Source organism: Pelodiscus sinensis, chromosome 1 (assembly GCF_049634645.1).
Source record: "Pelodiscus sinensis isolate JC-2024 chromosome 1, ASM4963464v1, whole genome shotgun sequence".
In the NCBI taxonomy this organism is placed as follows: Eukaryota; Metazoa; Chordata; order Testudines; family Trionychidae; genus Pelodiscus; species Pelodiscus sinensis.
The window spans coordinates 213,056,011-213,076,517 of NC_134711.1; the positions used below are offsets into that span (position 1 = coordinate 213,056,011).

The 20,507-nt window shown below is 38.4% G+C and overlaps 2 protein-coding genes across 9 annotated transcripts in view; one reads left to right on the top strand and one right to left on the bottom strand.

The window, feature by feature from the left end:
* GPM6B (glycoprotein M6B) overlaps positions 1-17,049 on the top strand; it is a 141,567-nt gene extending 124,518 nt beyond the window's left edge. For 5 of the 7 annotated variants that reach the window (XM_075914569.1, XM_075914596.1, XM_006122807.3 and 2 more), the window contains 6 exons: positions 586-772; positions 3,375-3,531; positions 9,084-9,255; positions 12,104-12,177; positions 12,538-12,603; positions 15,152-17,049. In XM_075914569.1, the coding sequence (XP_075770684.1) occupies positions 586-772; positions 3,375-3,531; positions 9,084-9,255; positions 12,104-12,177; positions 12,538-12,603; positions 15,152-15,301 (806 nt within the window). In that variant the 3' untranslated portion in view covers positions 15,302-17,049. Of the gene's footprint in view, positions 1-585; positions 773-3,374; positions 3,532-9,083; positions 9,256-12,103; positions 12,178-12,537; positions 12,604-13,547; positions 14,933-15,151 lie in introns of those variants that run through there. The other 2 variants (XM_006122806.4, XM_006122809.4) reach the window with 1 other exon arrangement.
* Positions 16,483-20,507, bottom strand: part of OFD1 (OFD1 centriole and centriolar satellite protein) — a 74,140-nt gene continuing 70,115 nt past the window's right edge. For both annotated transcript variants that reach the window (XM_075914537.1, XM_075914547.1), the window contains one exon: positions 16,483-19,281. In XM_075914537.1, the coding sequence (XP_075770652.1) occupies positions 19,236-19,281 (46 nt within the window). In that variant the 3' untranslated portion in view covers positions 16,483-19,235. The remainder of the gene's footprint in view (positions 19,282-20,507) is intronic.

A 20,507-nucleotide genomic window follows, 5' to 3' on the forward strand; every position in this document is an offset into this window, starting at 1 on the left:
TTATGTACATCAACTTTAAAAGCCCAGTCCTTAGACAAACTGTGCAACAGCCAGATTTTGAAGCCCCTGGAATATAGAACTTCATTCATCAGAAGTGTAAAATAAAATGTATCTTCCCAGAATGCTTCCTCATATTGCATAGTGGCTTCCTTGGCTTGCTTGCTGAGCATGGTAGTAGTGTAACTGATGCTTCATGTTGTTAATACAAATAGTTTTGAAATCTTCTATATCGTTTGGGAGGAGTCAGAGTAAAGGGACTCACTTAGCTAAATTAATTTTTGTTTTTTGGTTGAGGAGCTGACTCATCAGTGACATTGTCTTGATCTTGCAAAGATATGAAGATTCAACCCGTTTCCACTTGTGTGCTGTTGAGTTCACAGAGACAAAGTTGAAGATCATTGCTCTGGAACAGGAATAGTCATCTTGTTGCATCTTCTGCTAGCTTTCCACATATCACTTTGCCAATTTTTTTTTTTTTATTTTAAACTAGCTCCCACTGGTTGTGCTAAATGAAAAGTGAATATTCTTCTCATAACCTACGGTTGTATTTAATAATGTTTCCTTTGTTTCATCTTTTCTGCTTAGGTTGCTTTGAATGTTGCATTAAGTGCCTGGGAGGCGTTCCATATGCTTCACTTGTGGCAACCATTCTCTGCTTTTCTGGGGTAGCATTATTTTGTGGCTGTGGTCATGTGGCTCTCACTGGAACCGTATCTATCCTTGAACAGCACTTCTCCACAAACACCAGTGATCATGCTCTGCTGAGTGAAGTGTAAGTACATCCCTCTTCCATTACTTCATGACAAAAGTCCAGCAAAACACCCCGCAATACAAAACACAACTAAAATTGGAAATGGATCCAAACTCAAATGCAAAACTTAGAGGCTTAGGCTGTTTTCTCAAAATAATATACACACAGTACAAAATGCCTGGTGTTATCATTTCCATGCACAGAGATTCAGCATATAATTTCAGCCTCAGTGATGACTTATGGTAGGCAAAAGAGGAAGAATGGGTGTAAAGTCCTAAGACAAATGCACTTACTCTCCTTGGTTAACCGCTGTATCTGAATCAAATGCAAAATGGCAGCTGTTTCTAGCCAATGACCATGTTTCCAGTCTAAAAATGTAAAGGAGCAGAATGTAGAAAACCAAATCATAGCTGTTCCAGAGGTATGTGCATTATTTCCTGTAAACGATTATAGGAGGACAAACTGTCACACTCCTCTCTCCTTCATTCTGTGCATGCTACTGAGCTGCACCAGTCAGAGGCAGAATCCAGGACTGAGTCTGGCAGAACTGGAGCAATGTCCTCAAATCCATGATCAATAATAGGACAGGAGCAGGGCGTGAGGGGGGAAGTCCACTATTTTGGACAGGGTACCCAAGAGCTTTGGTGTGAGGCTCGGGAATCCTCCTAGTGGGGTTGTCTCCTATATTTCCTGGGCTAGGAAGGGAAGGGGGCACTACATGCTCAGGTGATGGAAGTGGGCAGGAAGAGCCCTTGTAACTTTGTTTAGCTGCCCTCTTCTGCCAAGTCATTTGTTCTAGTCCACATGAGGCTATTGGTGTAGAGCAGTGGTCACCAACCAGGAGATCGGAATCTACTGGTACATCTTGGAGCTGCTGTCACGGTGATCCTGATTGGTTTGCCCAAGAGGCTATCAAGTGCCTGCACCTCAGTTGCCCCTCCCCCCACTGCCCTGCTGCTCCTGCCAAGAACCTCAGAGCTGCCCCCTGGGAGCCTCCTGCCTGTTGTGCAGAGTGGGAGAGTCAGGCAGGGGGGCGTTGATGTCACTCTGTCCCCCTTTCTGTACCCCATCTTCACAGAGTGAGAAGGGTGGGGCCTGGGCAAAGGGGCTGGACAGAGGTATTTGGGTTTGAGGTAGATCCTGGACTGACTTACATTCAAAAAGTGATCTTGTGCTTAAAAAGCTTGGAGACCACTGGTGTAGGTGGAGTCAGGTGTGTTGGGTAAGATCCCAGTCATTCGTAATCTAAGGCACAGGGACTCTCAGAATTTCTCTGTCATCTTCTCTCTGTTTTTGACAGCTCTCTGCGTATTTCATTTGATCAGTTACTGTTGGATCCCAGTTTTTGAGAGAAAAAGCTATTCTCCTTCAATCTTGTTCACCTGGCCCTTGATAGGTGACAGTTTACCCTAGGTCAAGCGCTTGTCTAGAAGTATTTAAAAACCCTTTTACAAGGTTCTAGTAGCTTATGGGTGCTTTACGCATGCATAGAGCATTTGTGCACTTTTATCCGCGTCTGATACACAATCTGCAAAAATGATCAGTGACTCCACAGATTTGCAGGGCTCTCCAATGCAGCAGAGCCATAGTTTGTGGTGATTGCATAGATCTCTGAGCCTGAGCAACAGAGCATGTAACAAAGCCTAATGTGCAAAGTCACAGGGGGTTCATTTGTTTAAATGAGCCAAAGTAGAAGAAATCCAAATGATTCAAATGTAGCCCATGCGTGCTGAGAGGGACCACGCTTTGCAAAAACTCTTGCTAGCATCACACGGGAGAGAGCTGTTGTGACCAACTATCTCTCCGCAACCATGGTTACCATGGCATTGTTTCAGGGAAATGAGCAATTGGTACTTGAATTGCTATGGCTGCTAAGTGGAAACATAATAAGAAATGCCAGGGGTTATTCGAAATTGACAAATCTAGTTGGAGGGGAAAGAGTTGTAAAAGTACCTATGGATATTTTAGTAGGTTAGAACTCCTGATTTGTATTTTTAACATTCTTGAACCTTTGCTGTGTAACTATAGACTCCCTCCTGAACTGAAGAATGTGTTAACATTGACAGTGATGCTAATTTCACATATTCTCGTGAAAATTATCATGCCCTGTGACATATATATGCAACATAGCTTTTTGGAGCGATCGCAGAGCTAAGCAGTCAGAATACTCAAATTCTCATCTAACCTTTGCCACGTCAACATTTGCTCCTACATACATACCATAATACACGCATTTAGTTATGGGTCACAGCACCCTATGGAGTACAGATATATCTTCATTTTTCAGGCAAGGAACTGAGGCTTAAATATTGTGACAGTCCTAAAGTCATATAGCCAAAGTAACAACCATGATTAAAACCCAAATCTCTTGACTCCCAGGCAGGCCCTAAACCTCTGTCCCTCTGGTACGCCTGAGTTTCTCATGTCAGTTTCCACATCTGTAAAATGAGAATCATAAGGCTGGGACAAATGCCCCTGACATTCTTCTTTAAACAGATCCACAATACTTCACTGGCATTTTGGCAGAATAAGTTCGCTCAGACTTCGTATAGTCAGGTAGGGCCCGCTTGTGTTAATATGACTCAAAGTCTGACACTAACTTTTATTTTCTCTTCCATTTTAGAATACAGCTAATGCAGTATGTAATCTATGGCATTGCATCATTTTTTTTCTTATATGGAATAATCCTCTTGGCAGAAGGTTTTTATACAACAAGTGCTGTGAAGGAGCTGCATGGTGAGTTCAAAACAACAGCCTGTGGCCGATGCATCAGTGGAATGGTGAGTACAGTGTTGTAGTAGACATTCTATCAAAAGTCAGAATAATAGCTGTCTTTATGTTTTCTTCACATTAGCTAAGATCTTTGATCTGGCTTAGTTGACACTTATGTTGTTGCATCACAATGTTTTTGCCCAGTTAAACTTTTCATACCTCATAAAGTAACTTAAAGTATGGGAACCATGGCACTATGGACTCAGAGTTGGGACCACAAAACTCATAGAGATTAGAGTTTATACAGGATTATTTTCAAAAATAGCAAAACTTTAATTTTCTATACCACATTGAATCTGAAGGACACAAAATTCTTGAAATAGCAGTGAATGAAGCTTCACAACACTCCTAGAAGCTAGCCAATATTACTGTCCCATTTTTACAGATGGGGAAATCAAGGCACAGAGAGAAAGCAACTGATTCAAGGTTGCTCAAGGAGTTTTCAATACAGATGACATATTTAAAACCTTTAATACAAGGATGGGCACTAATTTTAGATGGGGACCCACTTCATACATTTTTGAAGTGGCCCTGGGCTGCTCCAGAAGGAGCGGGGCCTCAGGCAGAAGGGGTGCAGCCAGGACACCTCCATGCTCCCCCCACCCACAAACCCTGATTGGCCTGGGGGCAGAGGGAGCATGTGAAGTTTTTGCCGCCTGCCCTCCGGCACCCGGAGAGAACTGCCCACTATTCTGAGCAGCTGGTGGTTTGCTTTAGGCAATCATGCCCCACGGTGCCTAGAGTGAACCGTCTCTGGTGGGGGGAGGGGACTTCACATGCTCCCCTGTTCTTAGGTCTCAATGGGTCTGGGGGAGGGAGAGAGAGAGAGCAGCAGGGCTGGGGAGACTCTCTTGCCCACCCCTGCTTTTAAATGTTCCAAAAGGTTTTCCCATTACTATACTTAAAATAAACTTAAAGTAAAACTTTAAATTCCTGTCCCCAGCCGCTGTGTGGTTGTACACTTTAGGAATAGAAACACAATGTTCTTGAGCCAAGATTTCAAAACTGCCTCAGAAAATTTTAATTCAAAGCTGATAGTTATGAAGAAAGCAAAGCAAATGGCTGGGATTGCACAGAAGCAAGTGTGGATAAAAAGCGCAGAGATTTTTTTATGTGACTATATTTCATTTTAATAAAACAAAATAAAATATTGCTTGTAAATGTAGAGATTTTCAGCCAAGAAATATACAAAAGGAATAGCATGTTTGCACTGAACAAAGAGAGCAATTTTTCAACTTTATTTTCAAAGAAAGAATAAAAATTACTTAATTGACCTAATTTAATAATACTTGAAGCTAAGAAGCTATACTTTCAATATTTTTCATTTTATTTTCTGGCATGTCTGACATTAAAAAGATGACAACTGAATTATATCTAAGGCTTTACTTTGAAAGGTCGGGAACACACAAATGCCTATACATCTGCATATTTCACTGAGTTCATAATTACATATGAAAGTTAGTTAACTGCAGTCACAAAAGTGACTATTCATTTCTTTATACATTTGCCATCATTGCATGCATCAATGATAAATGAATGTTCAAATGAGGTACAAAAGCATATAGTTTTTCCTGACTTGTTGAAAAATATGACCACTTTTTACAGTAGTAGCAGAGATAGAAATTGAAACAAATGTACAACATGAGATACAATGAAATGTGGGAATTTAGAAGTGATAAAGTAATGGGTTCCCATAACACATTAATGATTAAAATGATATTACTAATTGAACATAAAAGGGGAAATATATCTGCATAACACTACAAATCTAAGCAATTACAATTTATATGCAACTTTTGCCAGTGCAGCCAGTTCCTTCTTCCCATGCTGCTGGCTAAGTTCTAGCAGATACGGTAGATTTCCAAGCTTATAGGATGATGGTTGGATGCCAGTGCCACAGAGGAGCCATATCAGATAAACACTAAGGCTGCACTTTTCCTGGTCATCATAGGAGTCAAGGATTCCATAATCTTCATGTAAACCCCCCCCCCCCAAACTCCACCATCCCTGTCCTGGCCAAAATCATCATCATTCTTACTGAAGTCAATAGGAGTATTTCTGGAGCAAGGTGCTGTTTAATACAAATAAAGCATAAATAAAGAGTCTGGCCCTATAGAAATACACATCCATGACGTTTAGGCTTTGCACCTGATTTCTCTGCCTCTCTGTTCCACTGCAGAATCCATCCCAGCCTTGGGTTATATGCAGTCTCTTTGCCTAGCTTCCATACTGCTTAGTGTCTCTGAACCAAGTCCCATAACCATGTGGACCTTCTCTACTACAGGTCTCCCATCTGCCTTACTGAGCAATACTCTTCTCCCTCACTGACTCCCCCTCAGCCCTTCTTCCTCTCCATGCAGGATTGTAACTGTCTTCTGGATCCCTCTTTTCCTCGCTGAATTAAGCCATAAAGCACTCAGATGCTGCTGTCCTTCAGATCCCTTTCTACATGACACTCAGGGACACCTGCCCCTGACAATGTGCAAGGAGCGGACCATGGAGATTAATAGCTATTTTATTTACATTTTGTTGGCTTTTCTTTTTAAAAAATCACCCTTTTAATTTGAAAGCGTTGAGTGGTACATGTAGCAAGTCTGTGTACCCACAAGTTACTTCACTCTTAGCTTTCTCTTCCCTTTCCAAAGCCTTCCATTTGTTTGTCACGCCCTTTTGATTGCCTTTTCTCTCATTAAACCGTAAGTGCTGCAGGGCAGGCGGCTAGCCTTCCATAACGTGTGACAATGGCTAATGCTACTGGTTCCAAGATCCAACTGGAGGACCTGGGCACTGCTGAAATATAATAACAGTTAAAGTAGATGACTGTGATAGTCAATAGTTTGGAACCAGTTTCACTGAGTTCTGCCAAGTTAAATGCTGAGCTACATCAGCAGCCAATACAATTAGAGAGGCCAAAACAGTTACGTTTCAGTAGCAATGTGAATTCTTCCAAGGCTGCTGAAGTTGAAGTAGGCGGGGTTTACAAAGAACTGGCCTGGCATCCCAATCCTCTCATCTATTTATGCTCGTTGCTTCAAAAACAGTGTTTGGTCATACACTAAAATGGGGAAAAAGTAATTTTATATACAAAAGAATGCCCCTGGGGAATGTTCCCCAGAGGTCCTGAGATACCTTGACACCACATAGCTTTAGCATGAAGCAACCTTGTTTATGCTGACTGCAGTTTGGCTCCATGCAACCAACAGCCTCTATTGACCATGCACTTCCAGGTTTCACCGCAGACCTTTCCCTCCTTGAGCAGGTTAATGCTAAGTACACACCATATCCTGAGTCCTCAAGGTGCTCCCGGCAGCATTCAGCCCCTGTCACTGGCTGCTCAGGATTACTATCAGATAATTTGTCTCTAAAGAGACAGTATCCATATTGGCTGGTACAGTTCAGGATTAGGTCCTTTATATTAAAAAAACCTACCTACTTACGTTGAATAGAAATATATGTTTATGTACAGAGATGAAGATTTAGTGAGCCAGGATAATGAGAACAGGTTATATTATGTTAAGACAAATATTATAACACAATGTCTAAATTTAACTGTGAGGCTAACATCCTTGTCTCAAGCAATTTTCATGTAAAGCAAACTCCCAGCATCACTGGCACATGTGACCAGGATCCAATTCCATGAATGCAAAAAGTGTGCTCCTGTTAGCTTTCTCACAACAAAATGTCTTTGCTGCTTATATTTCCCTGACTCATAGTTTTCTCCCCCCAAAGACAACATGATTCCTGGACTTTCTTTCCAGGGATGCTGGCTCTATGGTGGTTTTCCATGTTCTTGTTTGTTTCACATCCCCATTGACTTTCACAGAGATTTCCATTGTGTTGACTTTGCAGTGCTTAATCTACAGATGACCCTAGGCAGACATCTGAAAATGCATTGCTTTGGCTGGCAGAGCCAGTGTTTCCCCTCTACTTGGGACACCTTCATACAAATTAGAAGGGCATATTTTCAGTACCTGGACATAACTTTTACAATGTAATCAGTAAATAGGTTTGCTGGAGGTTTCAGACTACATTTACAAAGCACTAGTATTTGTAAGGTATTGTAGTTAGTGCACAGAGGTCTAAGCCAGAATTTGTTCTTCACTGGGCTAGGTACTAAATATGCAAAGTTAAAAAAACCAGAAACCATTCCTGCCTTGCAGAGTTCACCACTTAAATAGATTAAAAAAAAGTGGGAGAAAGGAAGCATTAGTTTCTTCTTCTCTACATGGCGAACTGAGGCACAGAGATGATTTGCCCAGAATCAAACACGAAGTCTGCAGTAGAATGTAGAACTCTATCAGATCTCTAGAAGCCCAGTACAGTACTAACCACATCTTTCTAATGGTGCTCTCTAAAGCAAAATTTAGTTTGGCAAACAATTCAGAACATAAAATTAGGGTCTTTGCCAAAGCCAAAAACAAGTGCAGTATCTGCTTCATATCATAGACATTCTCTGTAAGGAAATTATACCCTGCAAGAGGATGGATTGTAGATATGGCTCTTTCATCTCATGTCTATGATCTTTTGTTTTGCTTATTTAAAAAGTAACAGCTAGTTTGACAACTGGCAAGTAAGTCTCTTGGGCACAGCCTGCTTCTGGCACCCCAGCCCTTTCCTGCCCCAACTCTCTATCCCCCCTCCACACACACCCAAACCTTTTGTCCCCCCCTTACACCCATACCCCCTTCCAGATCTGGCACCCCAATCTCCTGCCCCAGATCACAATCCCCTCCTACTGTAGGTCACATCCCAAACCCCTGCACTCCAGTCCCCTGCCTTAGGTCACAACCGCCTGCTTCATTCCAGCTCCCTCCCAGACTCCAGTCTCCCTCTTGCATCCCAGTCTTACCCCAAGCTCTCTTCTGAACCCAACCTCCATCCCAGACCCCGCATCTCCACTAATACCATGGAAGAGTGCGGCCCTCGACCACTTTCCAAAATCTTGACTGCCCACCACCCCCGGTTTGGTGTCTCATTTTAAGAACCCAATTAATTTTGCAGAAGACAAAAGTGGATTTCCATAAATTTATGTTCAAAATTGCCCCCACTAAATCTCCAGAGAGATGTGCAGGGTTTGATCCCCCTGCATACAGGCAAGCAAGAATTAGAGAATTTCATGTATATTTTGTTGTTAACTCAATATAATTAATTCTTAAAAATCTGTTAAATGCGGCTGGCATTTACTGGTTCAGTTTAGAATTCTAACAGTGTTAGAATTAAACTGTTTTTTAAGAAGTTCAAGCTGTTTACTCAAGCAGACAGATTAAAAATGGAGTATTTGAGGCTTACATTTTCACTATTGCCTTCAAGCCAAGTATTTGTGTAAAGAAAACATCAATCAAGAAATGAGAGATGCTGGTGTGGTCATTTTTCCTCTGTCCAAAAAAAATCCTATTTACCAGGAAAAAACGCTATGGCAACTGGCTTTTAATGTTAAACTTCCTGAAAATGACTTGTAGGAGCTTATTTAAAATATAAGCATCCCTCCCCCCAAAAAAGAGCATAATCATTCTGTTCCCTTCAGAGAATTAAATTTGAAATGTATGTTTTCTCTGCCTAGTTTGTTTTCCTCACGTATGTGCTTGGAGTGGCCTGGCTTGGGGTTTTTGGCTTCTCCGCTGTGCCCGTCTTTATGTTCTATAACATATGGTCAACTTGTGAAGTCATCAAATCACTCCAGACAAATATGACCGCTTCAGGGGACCAGATCTGTGTGGATGTCAGGCAATATGGTATTTATTTTAATCTCGATTAAATTCTTTATCCTCTTTGCTTGTTCTGTCTTCAGTAAGTTTGTCTGTCTTATCGAAAAGCAAAGTATGGTATCTGAAAATTTCATTATTTTTCCAATTCATGCAGTTTACTCCAACCTCCTTCCAGATTCATTCAGTTTAACTGAACAGAAAGTCAAGTATCTAAAATGACTGTGTAGCTGTTACCCATATTATTATATCATGCTTAAATATTAAACAATCAGCGAAATAAAATGCTTAGAAACAAAATGGATACATTGATATTCTGAAAATATCAAATTTATTTTTTTCTTGTAAACAGATTTTTAAAATTAGAAAATATGATAACCTATGCTAAGGCCTACATTTATGATAATCTATTAAAATAATTTTAAAAAATTCTGCAAGAAAAAAAATCCTCAGATTATTTTTTTGAAGGGTGCTGCTTTTTTAATTATATAGAGAAACAGGTAGAACATATCAAACTGTCAAAGTCAACTCAAGCTTTATAAATGTTACATTGATAGAGTACATTAAGTAAAACTAAGCTATAAATCTCTGTGCAGAAAATTTTCAGTCTTAATTATCTTAGTTTTGGGGCCAGGGGTTCAGATAGAATATTTTCTTCATTTGGACTAGTTCATTCACAGTTGGCAAACTGAGAGTTGAAAGCAGGTCAATGTGTTTTCCTCTTCCAATCTGTGAACCAAAACCAAGCTGACAGAAGATGACATACATACTTTCAAAAAATATATACTAAGCACCTCTCACTGAAAACAATGAAATAGACACCTAGTGGGATTTTCAAAAGCCCAAAGCAGTTTAAGCACCTCACTCACTTATTTCTATGAGAGTGAGGTGCCTCATCCAATTTTCAAAAGTGCTGTGGCAGATTAGTGCCTATCTTCATCATCAGGCTCCTAAATATCTTAGACAGTCTGGCCTATGGTGACCAGAAACAATATGTCAATACAATAACTAAAATGAATGACCTTTAGTTAAGAAAATAATTTTAAATGTGAAACTTGTTTTGACAAACTTGTTTCTCATATATATCCAGAGGGTTAATTTTTTTTAATTAGTAAAAAAAAAAAGTAAAATGTTTTTTGTACATTCAGTTGAATTTCAATTTCCATCCAAATGCAGCTTGACAAAAATCCAGAGGAAAACAAATAATCTATCGATAAATGCATCATTTACAATCTCCATCCAAATGCAACTTTACAAGACCCCAGAGTAAAATTTTCCCCCCGTAAATCCAAATATGCACATCAAAATTGAACAATAACATTCAATACATGCATCTTTGACTAAGCAATTAGTACCCCGCTACAGTATTTAATTGGGTTGGTGCTGTGTATTTTGGACGTGTATTTTGGACAACTAAAAGTGGCTATGCAGTAAATTCTGTAAAACGTTTTCAGCAGCTGTACCAATTTATGATAAATTCATGTTCAGACAGCTTGCCCTCCCCACAACCACTAATTCCAGCCAGCAGAGTTTGAATTGCTTTAACAGCAGTGAAAACTCTTCTTTAAATTGTATTGTGGAGACAGATGTTAATGCAATTTAAAGTGATATACTGCCGTTTAAAAACTAGCATGGCTAGGCTTACAGAATGAATGGAAAAACTTGCTTGCTGTATATGTTTTAAATGGATGTAAAATGAAAGCTACTTGCCTGTATTTAAGATTTATATCTGTTATGGGCATACAAGTTTAAATGTTTAGTATCTCATTTGTTTAAAAAACCCCAAAAGCCAGTAAATAAACAATCATGATGTGCTTTTTTAGAGTGAAAGGGGTCAAAGTATTGTATTTATATGTTCCAGGTTTCAACTAAACATTTTCTACTATTGGAAATAAAACAGGAAACACTGTATTTTGTAATTCTTCCCTATCACTATAGACATACAGTGACCATATTTTTCTAACCAAGAATCAGGACACGTGATCTGACAAAGATTTTTTTCTGATTTGTAAGGGAGCTGGGGGTACAGGATCTCGGTGGAGGCGGTGGGTGAGCAGACTGGGGATGCAGGGTCTTAGGCATGAGGGGGAAGGGGAGGCCACTTGCTTTCACTCAGCTCCCAACACTGTGCCCCAGGCACAGCCTCCGGTTGCTCCTATTGGCTGGATTATGGAGCAGCGGGAAAAGCCTCCAGAAAATACTTCCTTGCGCTGCTGTTCCCCCAGCTGGGGGAAAGAGAGAGAACATAGCCTCTTCTAGCTGTGCTTCTTCCCTGCAAGCCAGATCCACTAGGGAGCCTTAGAGCTGAAATATTTGCCAAAATATTGGAATTTCCAGGACATTTTGATGATTTATAGGGACAATGGGACACAATATTTGAAATTGGGACTGTCCTGGAAAATCTGGGATGTACTGTCGGGATACACATACACCGAAGTACGTACAAACATTCTATTCAGTGAGGCTCTGTTCTGAACCTTACTCAAGTGGTGTTTTGGCCTAGTAAGGATTTCAGTACTGAATGCAATTCTGAAAGGTTCCAATTTGAGGTGCAAACTTCCTCCCATAATCAAGGGAGTTGGGCATACTCACATATGATAGGCTGATAACAAGTAAAATCACCATTTGGCTGCCATATGGGAAACCTACATTTGGCAAGCAGCAGCTAGTCTTGGTGTATGGAGAATGCACAGTCTGATTGATTTCTTTATAATTTCTCTTGCCAACTCAAAGCTGTGCTGGTCAATGTGTGGGTGCATCATAAGGGAACACAACTGGCATGTGGGTGTGGCGGAGTAAGATTTGAAAGGAGTGGTGGAGGGGTGTGTGTTGGCTGTTTAGAATGAATTATACATTTTGCTTCTTGTCACCATTTCAGGTATCATCCCTTGGAATGCTGTACCCGGAAGGGCTTGTGGTCCAATTTTAGAGAACATCTGCAACACAAATGAGGTACAACCACCATCTGCAGGGCTGTTGTGGAAGTCAAAAAAAGTAATATGAGAAGATAAATGCCTTTTTCAGAAGCTTCTACTAACCTGCCAAAACAACCATCTATGCAACAGTGGCAAATATCAACATGGCTAACATCCTTTCTTCCTGCCATCCCACCAGAAAAAAATTGTAACAAATTGTTTTAATTTTTTGGGGGCTACCTGTTGTGTAAATAAATAACCAGTAATATAAATAGAAAATGTCTTGGAGCAATGGAAAAAAATTGGCCATATTAGAGTTCTCCATTGGAATGGCAAAATAGATTCAATTATTTTCCTCTAATCATTAAAATATTTGTTTTAATCTCCTCTTTCCTAGTTCTACATGTCCTATCACCTGTTCATTGTGGCCTGTGCTGGAGCTGGTGCCACTGTCATAGCACTGGTGGGTAACATCCTTTATATATCTAATAAAACAACACTCTTTTAAGCTTTTAGCATTAAGATACTTTAAAAAGTTAGACACGTTGAAAACAGTGATACCTGTTACACTTAGCCTGTAGAATAGTCACCATTATTTAGGTGCATTGCACCTCAATGTAGCTTTCTTATATTAAAATATGCATGATAAAGGCAAGCAGACTTTATGGGGGGGGATAGCACTTTGACTAGAACTTTGCTTATTGCAACTCTTAATAGCATTTGATAAATTACTCTGTTGGTAGTTTAATTCCAATTTGGCTCCCGTTTGGGACAAGGCCCAATTCTGGTAATGTCAAGCCACAAAAATCACAAATTGTAGTCATAGGAAGTTTTGGGATGTTTTAATTTTATTTATTTTTTTTGGTAAGTTTGTCTTTCACAGCGATGGAAGTAACCATGCTTAACTCTTTTCTTCTGAAATATCTAGCTTCTGGGGTTTTTAAACTCAAGACATTTCTTTCCCCCTTTTCTCTCCTCCTCCTCTCTCCCCTTTTTATTGTTTCACACTTAGGGGTAGTATGTGAACCTGTTACCCTGCTTCTCTTGAAAACTGGGGTCAGGTCACTGGGCCTGCAAAAGCTACTTAGACAGCACGTAGAAATGTAGCTAACAACAAAATGGTATGCTTCACTTTTTTTTCTTACAGTAAGGAACTACGGAAGCTATCAACTTTTAACCTTGCATTAGTCAAATTCCTGGATAATATTCACTGTTCTTCCACAGTAGCAGCCTTAGTCCAGACTGTAGATTTTATTTAAAGTAGCACAATATTTGCTTAGTGCAAGTCTTGAATCATCACCTGAGACAGTTACATCAGTCATAGAACTCATCGAAAAACTGTCCAAGAGGGCTTGAGCTGTCAGCTTATTGTATCTTACTCTGCTGTATTTTGTTCTTTTCCACCAGCTGATCTACATGATGGCTACCACATATAACTATGCCGTTTTGAAGTTTAAGAGTCGGGAAGATTGCTGCACTAAATTCTAAATTGCATAAGCCCAGTAAAAAGCTGCATGCGTAGCCTGAAATACCACTGACACCCTAGACTAAGAGTCTAGCTTTTCAATTTTGTTACAGTAATTTGTAAATAGCTTCAGTAAGCATCATCTAGCATTATCAGATTAATAAAATGACTTATTGAATATGAACTGTGATATGGATGAGATCTGGCTATTTTCTGAACATTGAGGATTCAGTTACTTCCGAGGATGATCTGCAACATCTAAAGACAGGAGCTACTAAATGAAAGAGATCCTAACCGTTATCTCTAAGACAAATTTTTAAATATCAGTGATTAGTTATTTTTCTATACACTAATTTCAGTAGTAAGAATAAAGCATACATTATAGGTACAAAGAAATAGGTTGAGTAGAATAGTGCCAGTGCACAGCTGTTTGACTGATATGAAGTACCATGTATTGACAAATGCATTTTTTAAAAAGGCTCCACATACATTTTGCCAGTATTTCCAGTGTATGGAGGACAGTCACAAGGTACAGCTTATTAGTGAGGCTTTAGGAAACTCTACAAGAATTGAAACTTCATTACTAAATTTTCAAATGGCTGCCAAATCATGCTTTCTCTGGAAAAAAAATTACAATTCTGTAGTGCTGCGTAAAACAATCACTTTCCATTTTGGATCCCAAACTGACTAAGAAACAGTGTCTAGGTAATTTCTGTTCTGGTACTGTTTATGAAGTAGTAACTGATTTCTCAGTAGCCAGATCTCAAAATATGACTGTATGGGAAGCGAAACTGTGCATAGATCTTCGCTGTTGAAAAGGCACAAAAGAATCGAGGTGATTTATGATATATATTTTTGTTGCATTAAATTTGGTGAAAAGAATAGATTTTTACTGTGCAAGCAATTTCTATATATGTTGAAACTTTACCTGAAGATAGAAAATGGGAGATAAAAATGCCACCACTAAGATTTGTTAATTCAGAGACTGCATGCTTTTGCTTATTGTTTTTAGACTCAAATTTCCTTATTTAATTCTCCCATGGTAAAATGTAGCTTTTTATTATTTACAGAGTAAACAGTGTTTACAATTTTAGGCTTTTGGGGAGGAGGGGTGAAATGGGAAGAGGGGGAAGTAGCCTCAGAATCTCTGTACTACATGTGCTTAAAGAAAAACACCACAAACTTAAATTTCAGTTATTGACTCTAGGTTTCAGAGTATATTTGCCAAATGCAAAAAGCTGCTTTATATTTTTGCTTCCTTTTTTTCCTGCGTTGCATTTTAACTGATCAGTAAAACTCTTCAGCTCATTTTTACTACTGCTACATACTAACACATTCTAGCTAGTTTTTAACAAGCCAACTAGAAGATAAGCATGCAAAATTCTAGAAATCAATTGAAATGAGCTTCTATGCCTGCCGATTAATAGCAGAATGCTTATTAATGTACAATAACTTTTTTGTTTAAAGAACATCCGTTAATCTGACTAGCAGCTTGCTTTGCCTCTTGACATGCTCACTAGCCATCATGCTCACCCTTCTCTTCCAGATCCACTTCCTCATGATACTATCTTCTAACTGGGCCTACTTAAAGGATGCAAGCAAAATGCAAGCTTACCAAGATATCAAAGCAAAAGAAGAACAGGAGCTTCAAGATATCCAATCTCGGTCAAAAGAGCAAATCAATTCTTACACATAAAAGTTTGCCAGAATAATTCAACAGAAGAATTTTGTAGCTCTGACAAATCATCAAACAGCTGCCCTGCAGTACAGATGTATGTCTACCAATCTAATGTAGAAGTGTAAAAACTTCACATTCAAGCTCCTGCGACATGTTCAAAGGGAAACCTTCCAGTGGGTAACCTTCCTTTCTTTAGTACAGATTTAAGAATTTTCAGTCCAGCCATTTTAAAAGGCAACACTTTGAAGCAAGTGACCACTCAAATCACCCTTTTGCGATTCTTGGTATTAAATCTTGTGACCTAAAGCTCCTCCACAAAATTGTAGTAGGTGACCCAAAACAGCAAGTAGCAGGAGATTTTTAGCCATAAATAATTACACAGGTGTGAGGTGTAATAAGTTATCCCAGTTCTATACCAAATGAGACCATGGCTAGCTCAAAAGATTTCTCGTAGCTCATGTTTACTAATACAATCTCAGCATGTCACAAGCAGCTGATACATAAAAGGGTAGTGTCTAAACCCACTTTTTTATGGGCCAAAGGACAAAAGTCCATTTTTTGAGCCACCTATTTTTCCAGTAATGCTAGAGAGAGCCACTGTCATTCTACTGCACTTTCTATCTCTGTATACTGATTAATTGCTCAGCTGCTCCAAGTTTTATTTTTTTTATTAACTAGTTGATGGAATGTAGACTTTTGTCAGGATAATGATCCCCTTCTTTGAAAATAAATGTCAGCTTTGCCTTAGCATTTATAGAAAATAAATATTAAGGCATTTATATAGTAGCAGGAGACCATTATCCGTTTTATTAAGCAAAAAGTGTTACCTTATTAAAATGAAACTGAAATTGATTTGATTATTCCAAATGAGCATATTGGGGAATTTGCAGAGTTTTACATAAGCTATAAAAATTACAGCCATAAAGCAGACCACTGGTCAGCCACCTTTCTCTGGTGCTTAAGTTTCTAGCCAGTGCTCATTCATTTTCTCTTTATAAAATACAAAAAGCAAGTGTGGTGTTCAGCAAAAAATCTGGTGCCGTGTTAAAGTCATTTCCCACAGTGGTCTGCCTTCATTTTGTTTTTTCTGAAACATTCAGTGATATCTTGAGTATTAGTGATGGTATATTTGATGTTTGTTATTTACAAAATATATATATAAATATGGGGGGGGGGAATCAAGTATCAGTAATTTGAAAAAAATTCTAGTAAAGTCAAGTCACATTCCCATGTTAAGTTAACGTGTGGTTTGATTAGTTTTGACTGTTGGCTGAATATTAAAATAAAAAGGAAGCACAAGTTTCTTAGCTAAGTCAATAGTAAGAAGTGGACGGACATTTTTCAAGTATTCTGTTATGGCTGAATTTTTTGGTTAAATGCCTAAAAGCCTAATTTGACAGTTTTAAAAATGGGGCACAGTGTACGTAGAGCAGATGAGACAGTGTAGCCTAGTGTTTGTTTTTACCTGTTGCATGAAGGAGAAACATTTCTACGGCCATGCAGGTGATGTTCTAGCCCAGTGTTTGCATAAGGGTAATGGAGGCAATGTCTTAAAGCCTAATTTCTTTTCTAGTTTGATGTAGCTATTACTGGGAGTTTTCTGAAGTTTTGTTTAAGTAGTCTAATATTTTTATGTAAAGAGCATTAAATTTTGCTATGTATAAATTTTTGTAACCTAACAGTGAATCAATATTTTCTATCAGTGCCAAGGGCTTCCTGTAGCTATACCCAAGTGTTACAATAAATATTTGTAGATAATAAACACATCACTTGTCTATACTTATTTTACGACTTTCTTTTTAAACAAAGCTATGACTGTAGAAACAATGAGTGCTACTTTTATTTGAATGTATATTACAACTTCTGAATTTCTGAGTAAAATAATTCTTTATTGGCTATCACGCTGGTGGGAAGAAATGCTATCAGAAGTCACTTGCTAATATGCCATAGGCTGTAGATGTTTCCATCATGGTGACAGCTCACAATGCTATATTATTTTAATGAACAACTTCCATATCACAGTGTGCAAAGTGTTTTTCATACACTCTTAAAATCAAACTAACATCTTGGGTAGTAAACATATAGGAGAGCAAGGGACCATGTGCACAATGTTATTCATATTTGGGGCTTGTTCATTCTATAAAATTGGAGATGTCCCTACCTCTCAGTGCTCAGCTACTGTTCCAAGTCACTTTAAATACACAAATTGCAGGGCTCTGCTGTGACAGTACCTGTAAATATCCTCTCAAGTGAGATATTAATTTACTAAAAAAAAGGCAAAAATGTCATTGCTTTCCTTCAAATTTGCTTTATTTTAAAACCTTTTTATAAAGGATATAAAATGTTAACTATGACCAACCTGAGTTCCCATGAATGACAGTGGTTATACTGTATGTTAATTATTACAAATCAAATACACCTGGTTTTTCAGAAAGACTGGCAGCCCAGCAACCATCTAAGAATCAAGATATGCTTTTCTCTGTTGCATATTATCACCAGTAACCCATCGAGTATACAAGTTGTATTTATTGCACTATACAATACAGTGCAGTTTTCAAATTTAATTGATCATGCCATGCTTTTGTCTCTGTAATTGTTTACCTCCCACCACATACATACATATACCAATATATGCAGCAGCACTTCACTTGAATCAGTTTTCACTTTTTTTCTATTATTACAGTGGTGGATTGGTAACTCAATGTTGTAACAGCAAAAACAAACTGAGTATGGTCCATGCTTACAATTAAATGCATACATTGCATGATAGCAGACAGATTAACATACAGATGGCAACCACTTTTTTAATGCTATGCAAACTGAACACAAATGCACAGCGCCCTCTGCAGTCAAATGCACAGCACTAACTGAGGATCTGATTGGGTCACACTTGCTACTTATTCATTACATATGGTAAAATCTGCACAAATCTTTTTTCCCTAAAGTTTCTCATCCCTACAGAATAAACACTCTACCTCCCTGTTTGAGAATATCAGGTATAGTAGTATATATTGCTACCTTAAAGAATGTATCCATAAACCAAAGAGTACTTCCATATTATATTTATTACTAATTCTGTATCTCAATTAAAAAAAACTTCAGAGCACAGGTGATCATTCTGTTATTTAATAAAATGTGTCTACAAAATGCAAATCTAAAAACACTTCTAGTGTCTTAACTACTCCATAAGAGAGGGTTACAAGAACAATGACTGAGACAGTATGAGGCTCAACTTCTAAAGTGTATTTTTCTGGCCGCTTCTGTTAAGTACTTAACCAAGTTAATGCTAGTGAAAAACTACATGTGTCCTCAAAGAAAGTTATCCAGACTATTAATATACTACACATTTTAATCTTAATTAGCATATCTGAGCCCTTGTATCGCAAATCGTTATCTTGACATGCCATTTGTGAAACCAGCAACATAAGCATGCTGGAAAAAACAATAACTTTCAAATCTACTTTGAAGTTTCATTTTTGTCATTTAATCTTTAAAACTCTCATTGCTTAAGGCAGAATGATATATTTGGAAGTCCACTTATGCTACCTGACTAAATGTTGAATTACTGTGCTTCTTAATGGTATAGGTAACCTTTGCTTTTCTGTCATAGCTCAGAACTTCTCCATGAATTAAAAAACAAATACACTTTTCTGATAAACTGGAGTGAATCAGACTATTTTGACAAGGTAACTTAAAATTTGTCTTAGCTGCTAAAACTGTAAGCACATAGAGAAAAGCTATTACTACCACCAGTCCTATTAGATTAAACTAAATTACCCATTGGGGATAGTGTCTTCATAAAAGGCCTAATTTTTTTTAATATTAACATGTTTGACTCTGAAATGGAGTCCCAGTTGAAACCATTGTGCATGAAATGCGCCATTCTTGTAGTATAGTGATTGTTTACATGATTTCACACCATCCTCCATGGTGCTTGTCAAGTAGCTTCTATTCACCAGAAATCTTCATCAGGTTCTCCATGAGAAATGCTTGCCACGCTAAATATGGGGTGGAAGGAAAAAAGTTAATGGATTCAGAAGCAGTCTTCTAACCTAACATTTACTCATACTTCTAAATATCTTTTCTTCCTATTAGAAAGTTCCACTTACCTGTGTAGCCTAAAGGCTAGTTTGCCTTTGTTATAGTCACCCCAGTGGGCTAGCTTGTCTTTATTATATTCATTGTTTTACATATATTCAGCAATAATGCAAGAAGCCTAACAGGCCTGTATCTGGTAAGACATCAGCTTCAGCAAGTTAGCATAAAGCTTGAGCGATGAAAATGGTTAACAAGTTACCCACTGAGCATTACCTTATCAACGTGCTTACTTGGTTAACTGGAGCAAGACTTCTCCAGTACAGCCAGGTCCACCATAGGTTGGGGGCTGTTTCAGGAGTCCCTACCTGAATGCCCCTGCTCTGCATGCGATGTGGAGACTGGTTAAACACATAGCTTAACCAATTAATATTTTTAAAAATGGGATATTACATCCCTACTAAGAACTAAAACCCCAAATATTTAGGTAGCTGAAAATAGCATTTATGGGGAAGTTCTGACCGTGTCCTGGAAACAAACTGATGTACATAACAGGTACATGAGATGCATGTAAGGCTAGCTTATTTGCTTGCCTATCTATCTTACACATTTCTTATGGGTTTAATTATTTGTTTTAGAGTATATTTCGGTTGCAATGCAAGAGACCTACAAGCTACATGCTTATGTTAAGCTAAGCCAAAGTTAGCATAAATGTTTGAAAACTTTCACTTAGATAGATGGCAATGACCTAAAAGCATATATTGTGTGTGCATGGATTATATATAAAAACCCTTTGTCATAAATAAAGGATGCATTAAAGCAGGTTGGCATAAGAGCTTTCCTAAGTTGTACCTGTTAAGTTTAAATCACAACTTGGAAGGAACCAAAATAATCACTTAGAACAGAAATAACAAAATGTGCTGCCTAATCACAAAAGGACTATGTTAACAAATTGACATATATGATAAGTTGAGATCATCGCTATACAAACCTATAGGAAAAAGACACTCCAATTATTAGTAAGCTGAAGAACTACAAATGAAAGGGAAGGCATCCCCTACTGAATATGCATTGAACATAATGCTCTTAGCAGAACATATTACAAAAGTGGCACCCTAGGCTAAGGGTGGTAAAAAGAGATAGTCAGTGTTCCCTCTAAGATTTTCCATCCATGAGTGGAGTGAATTTT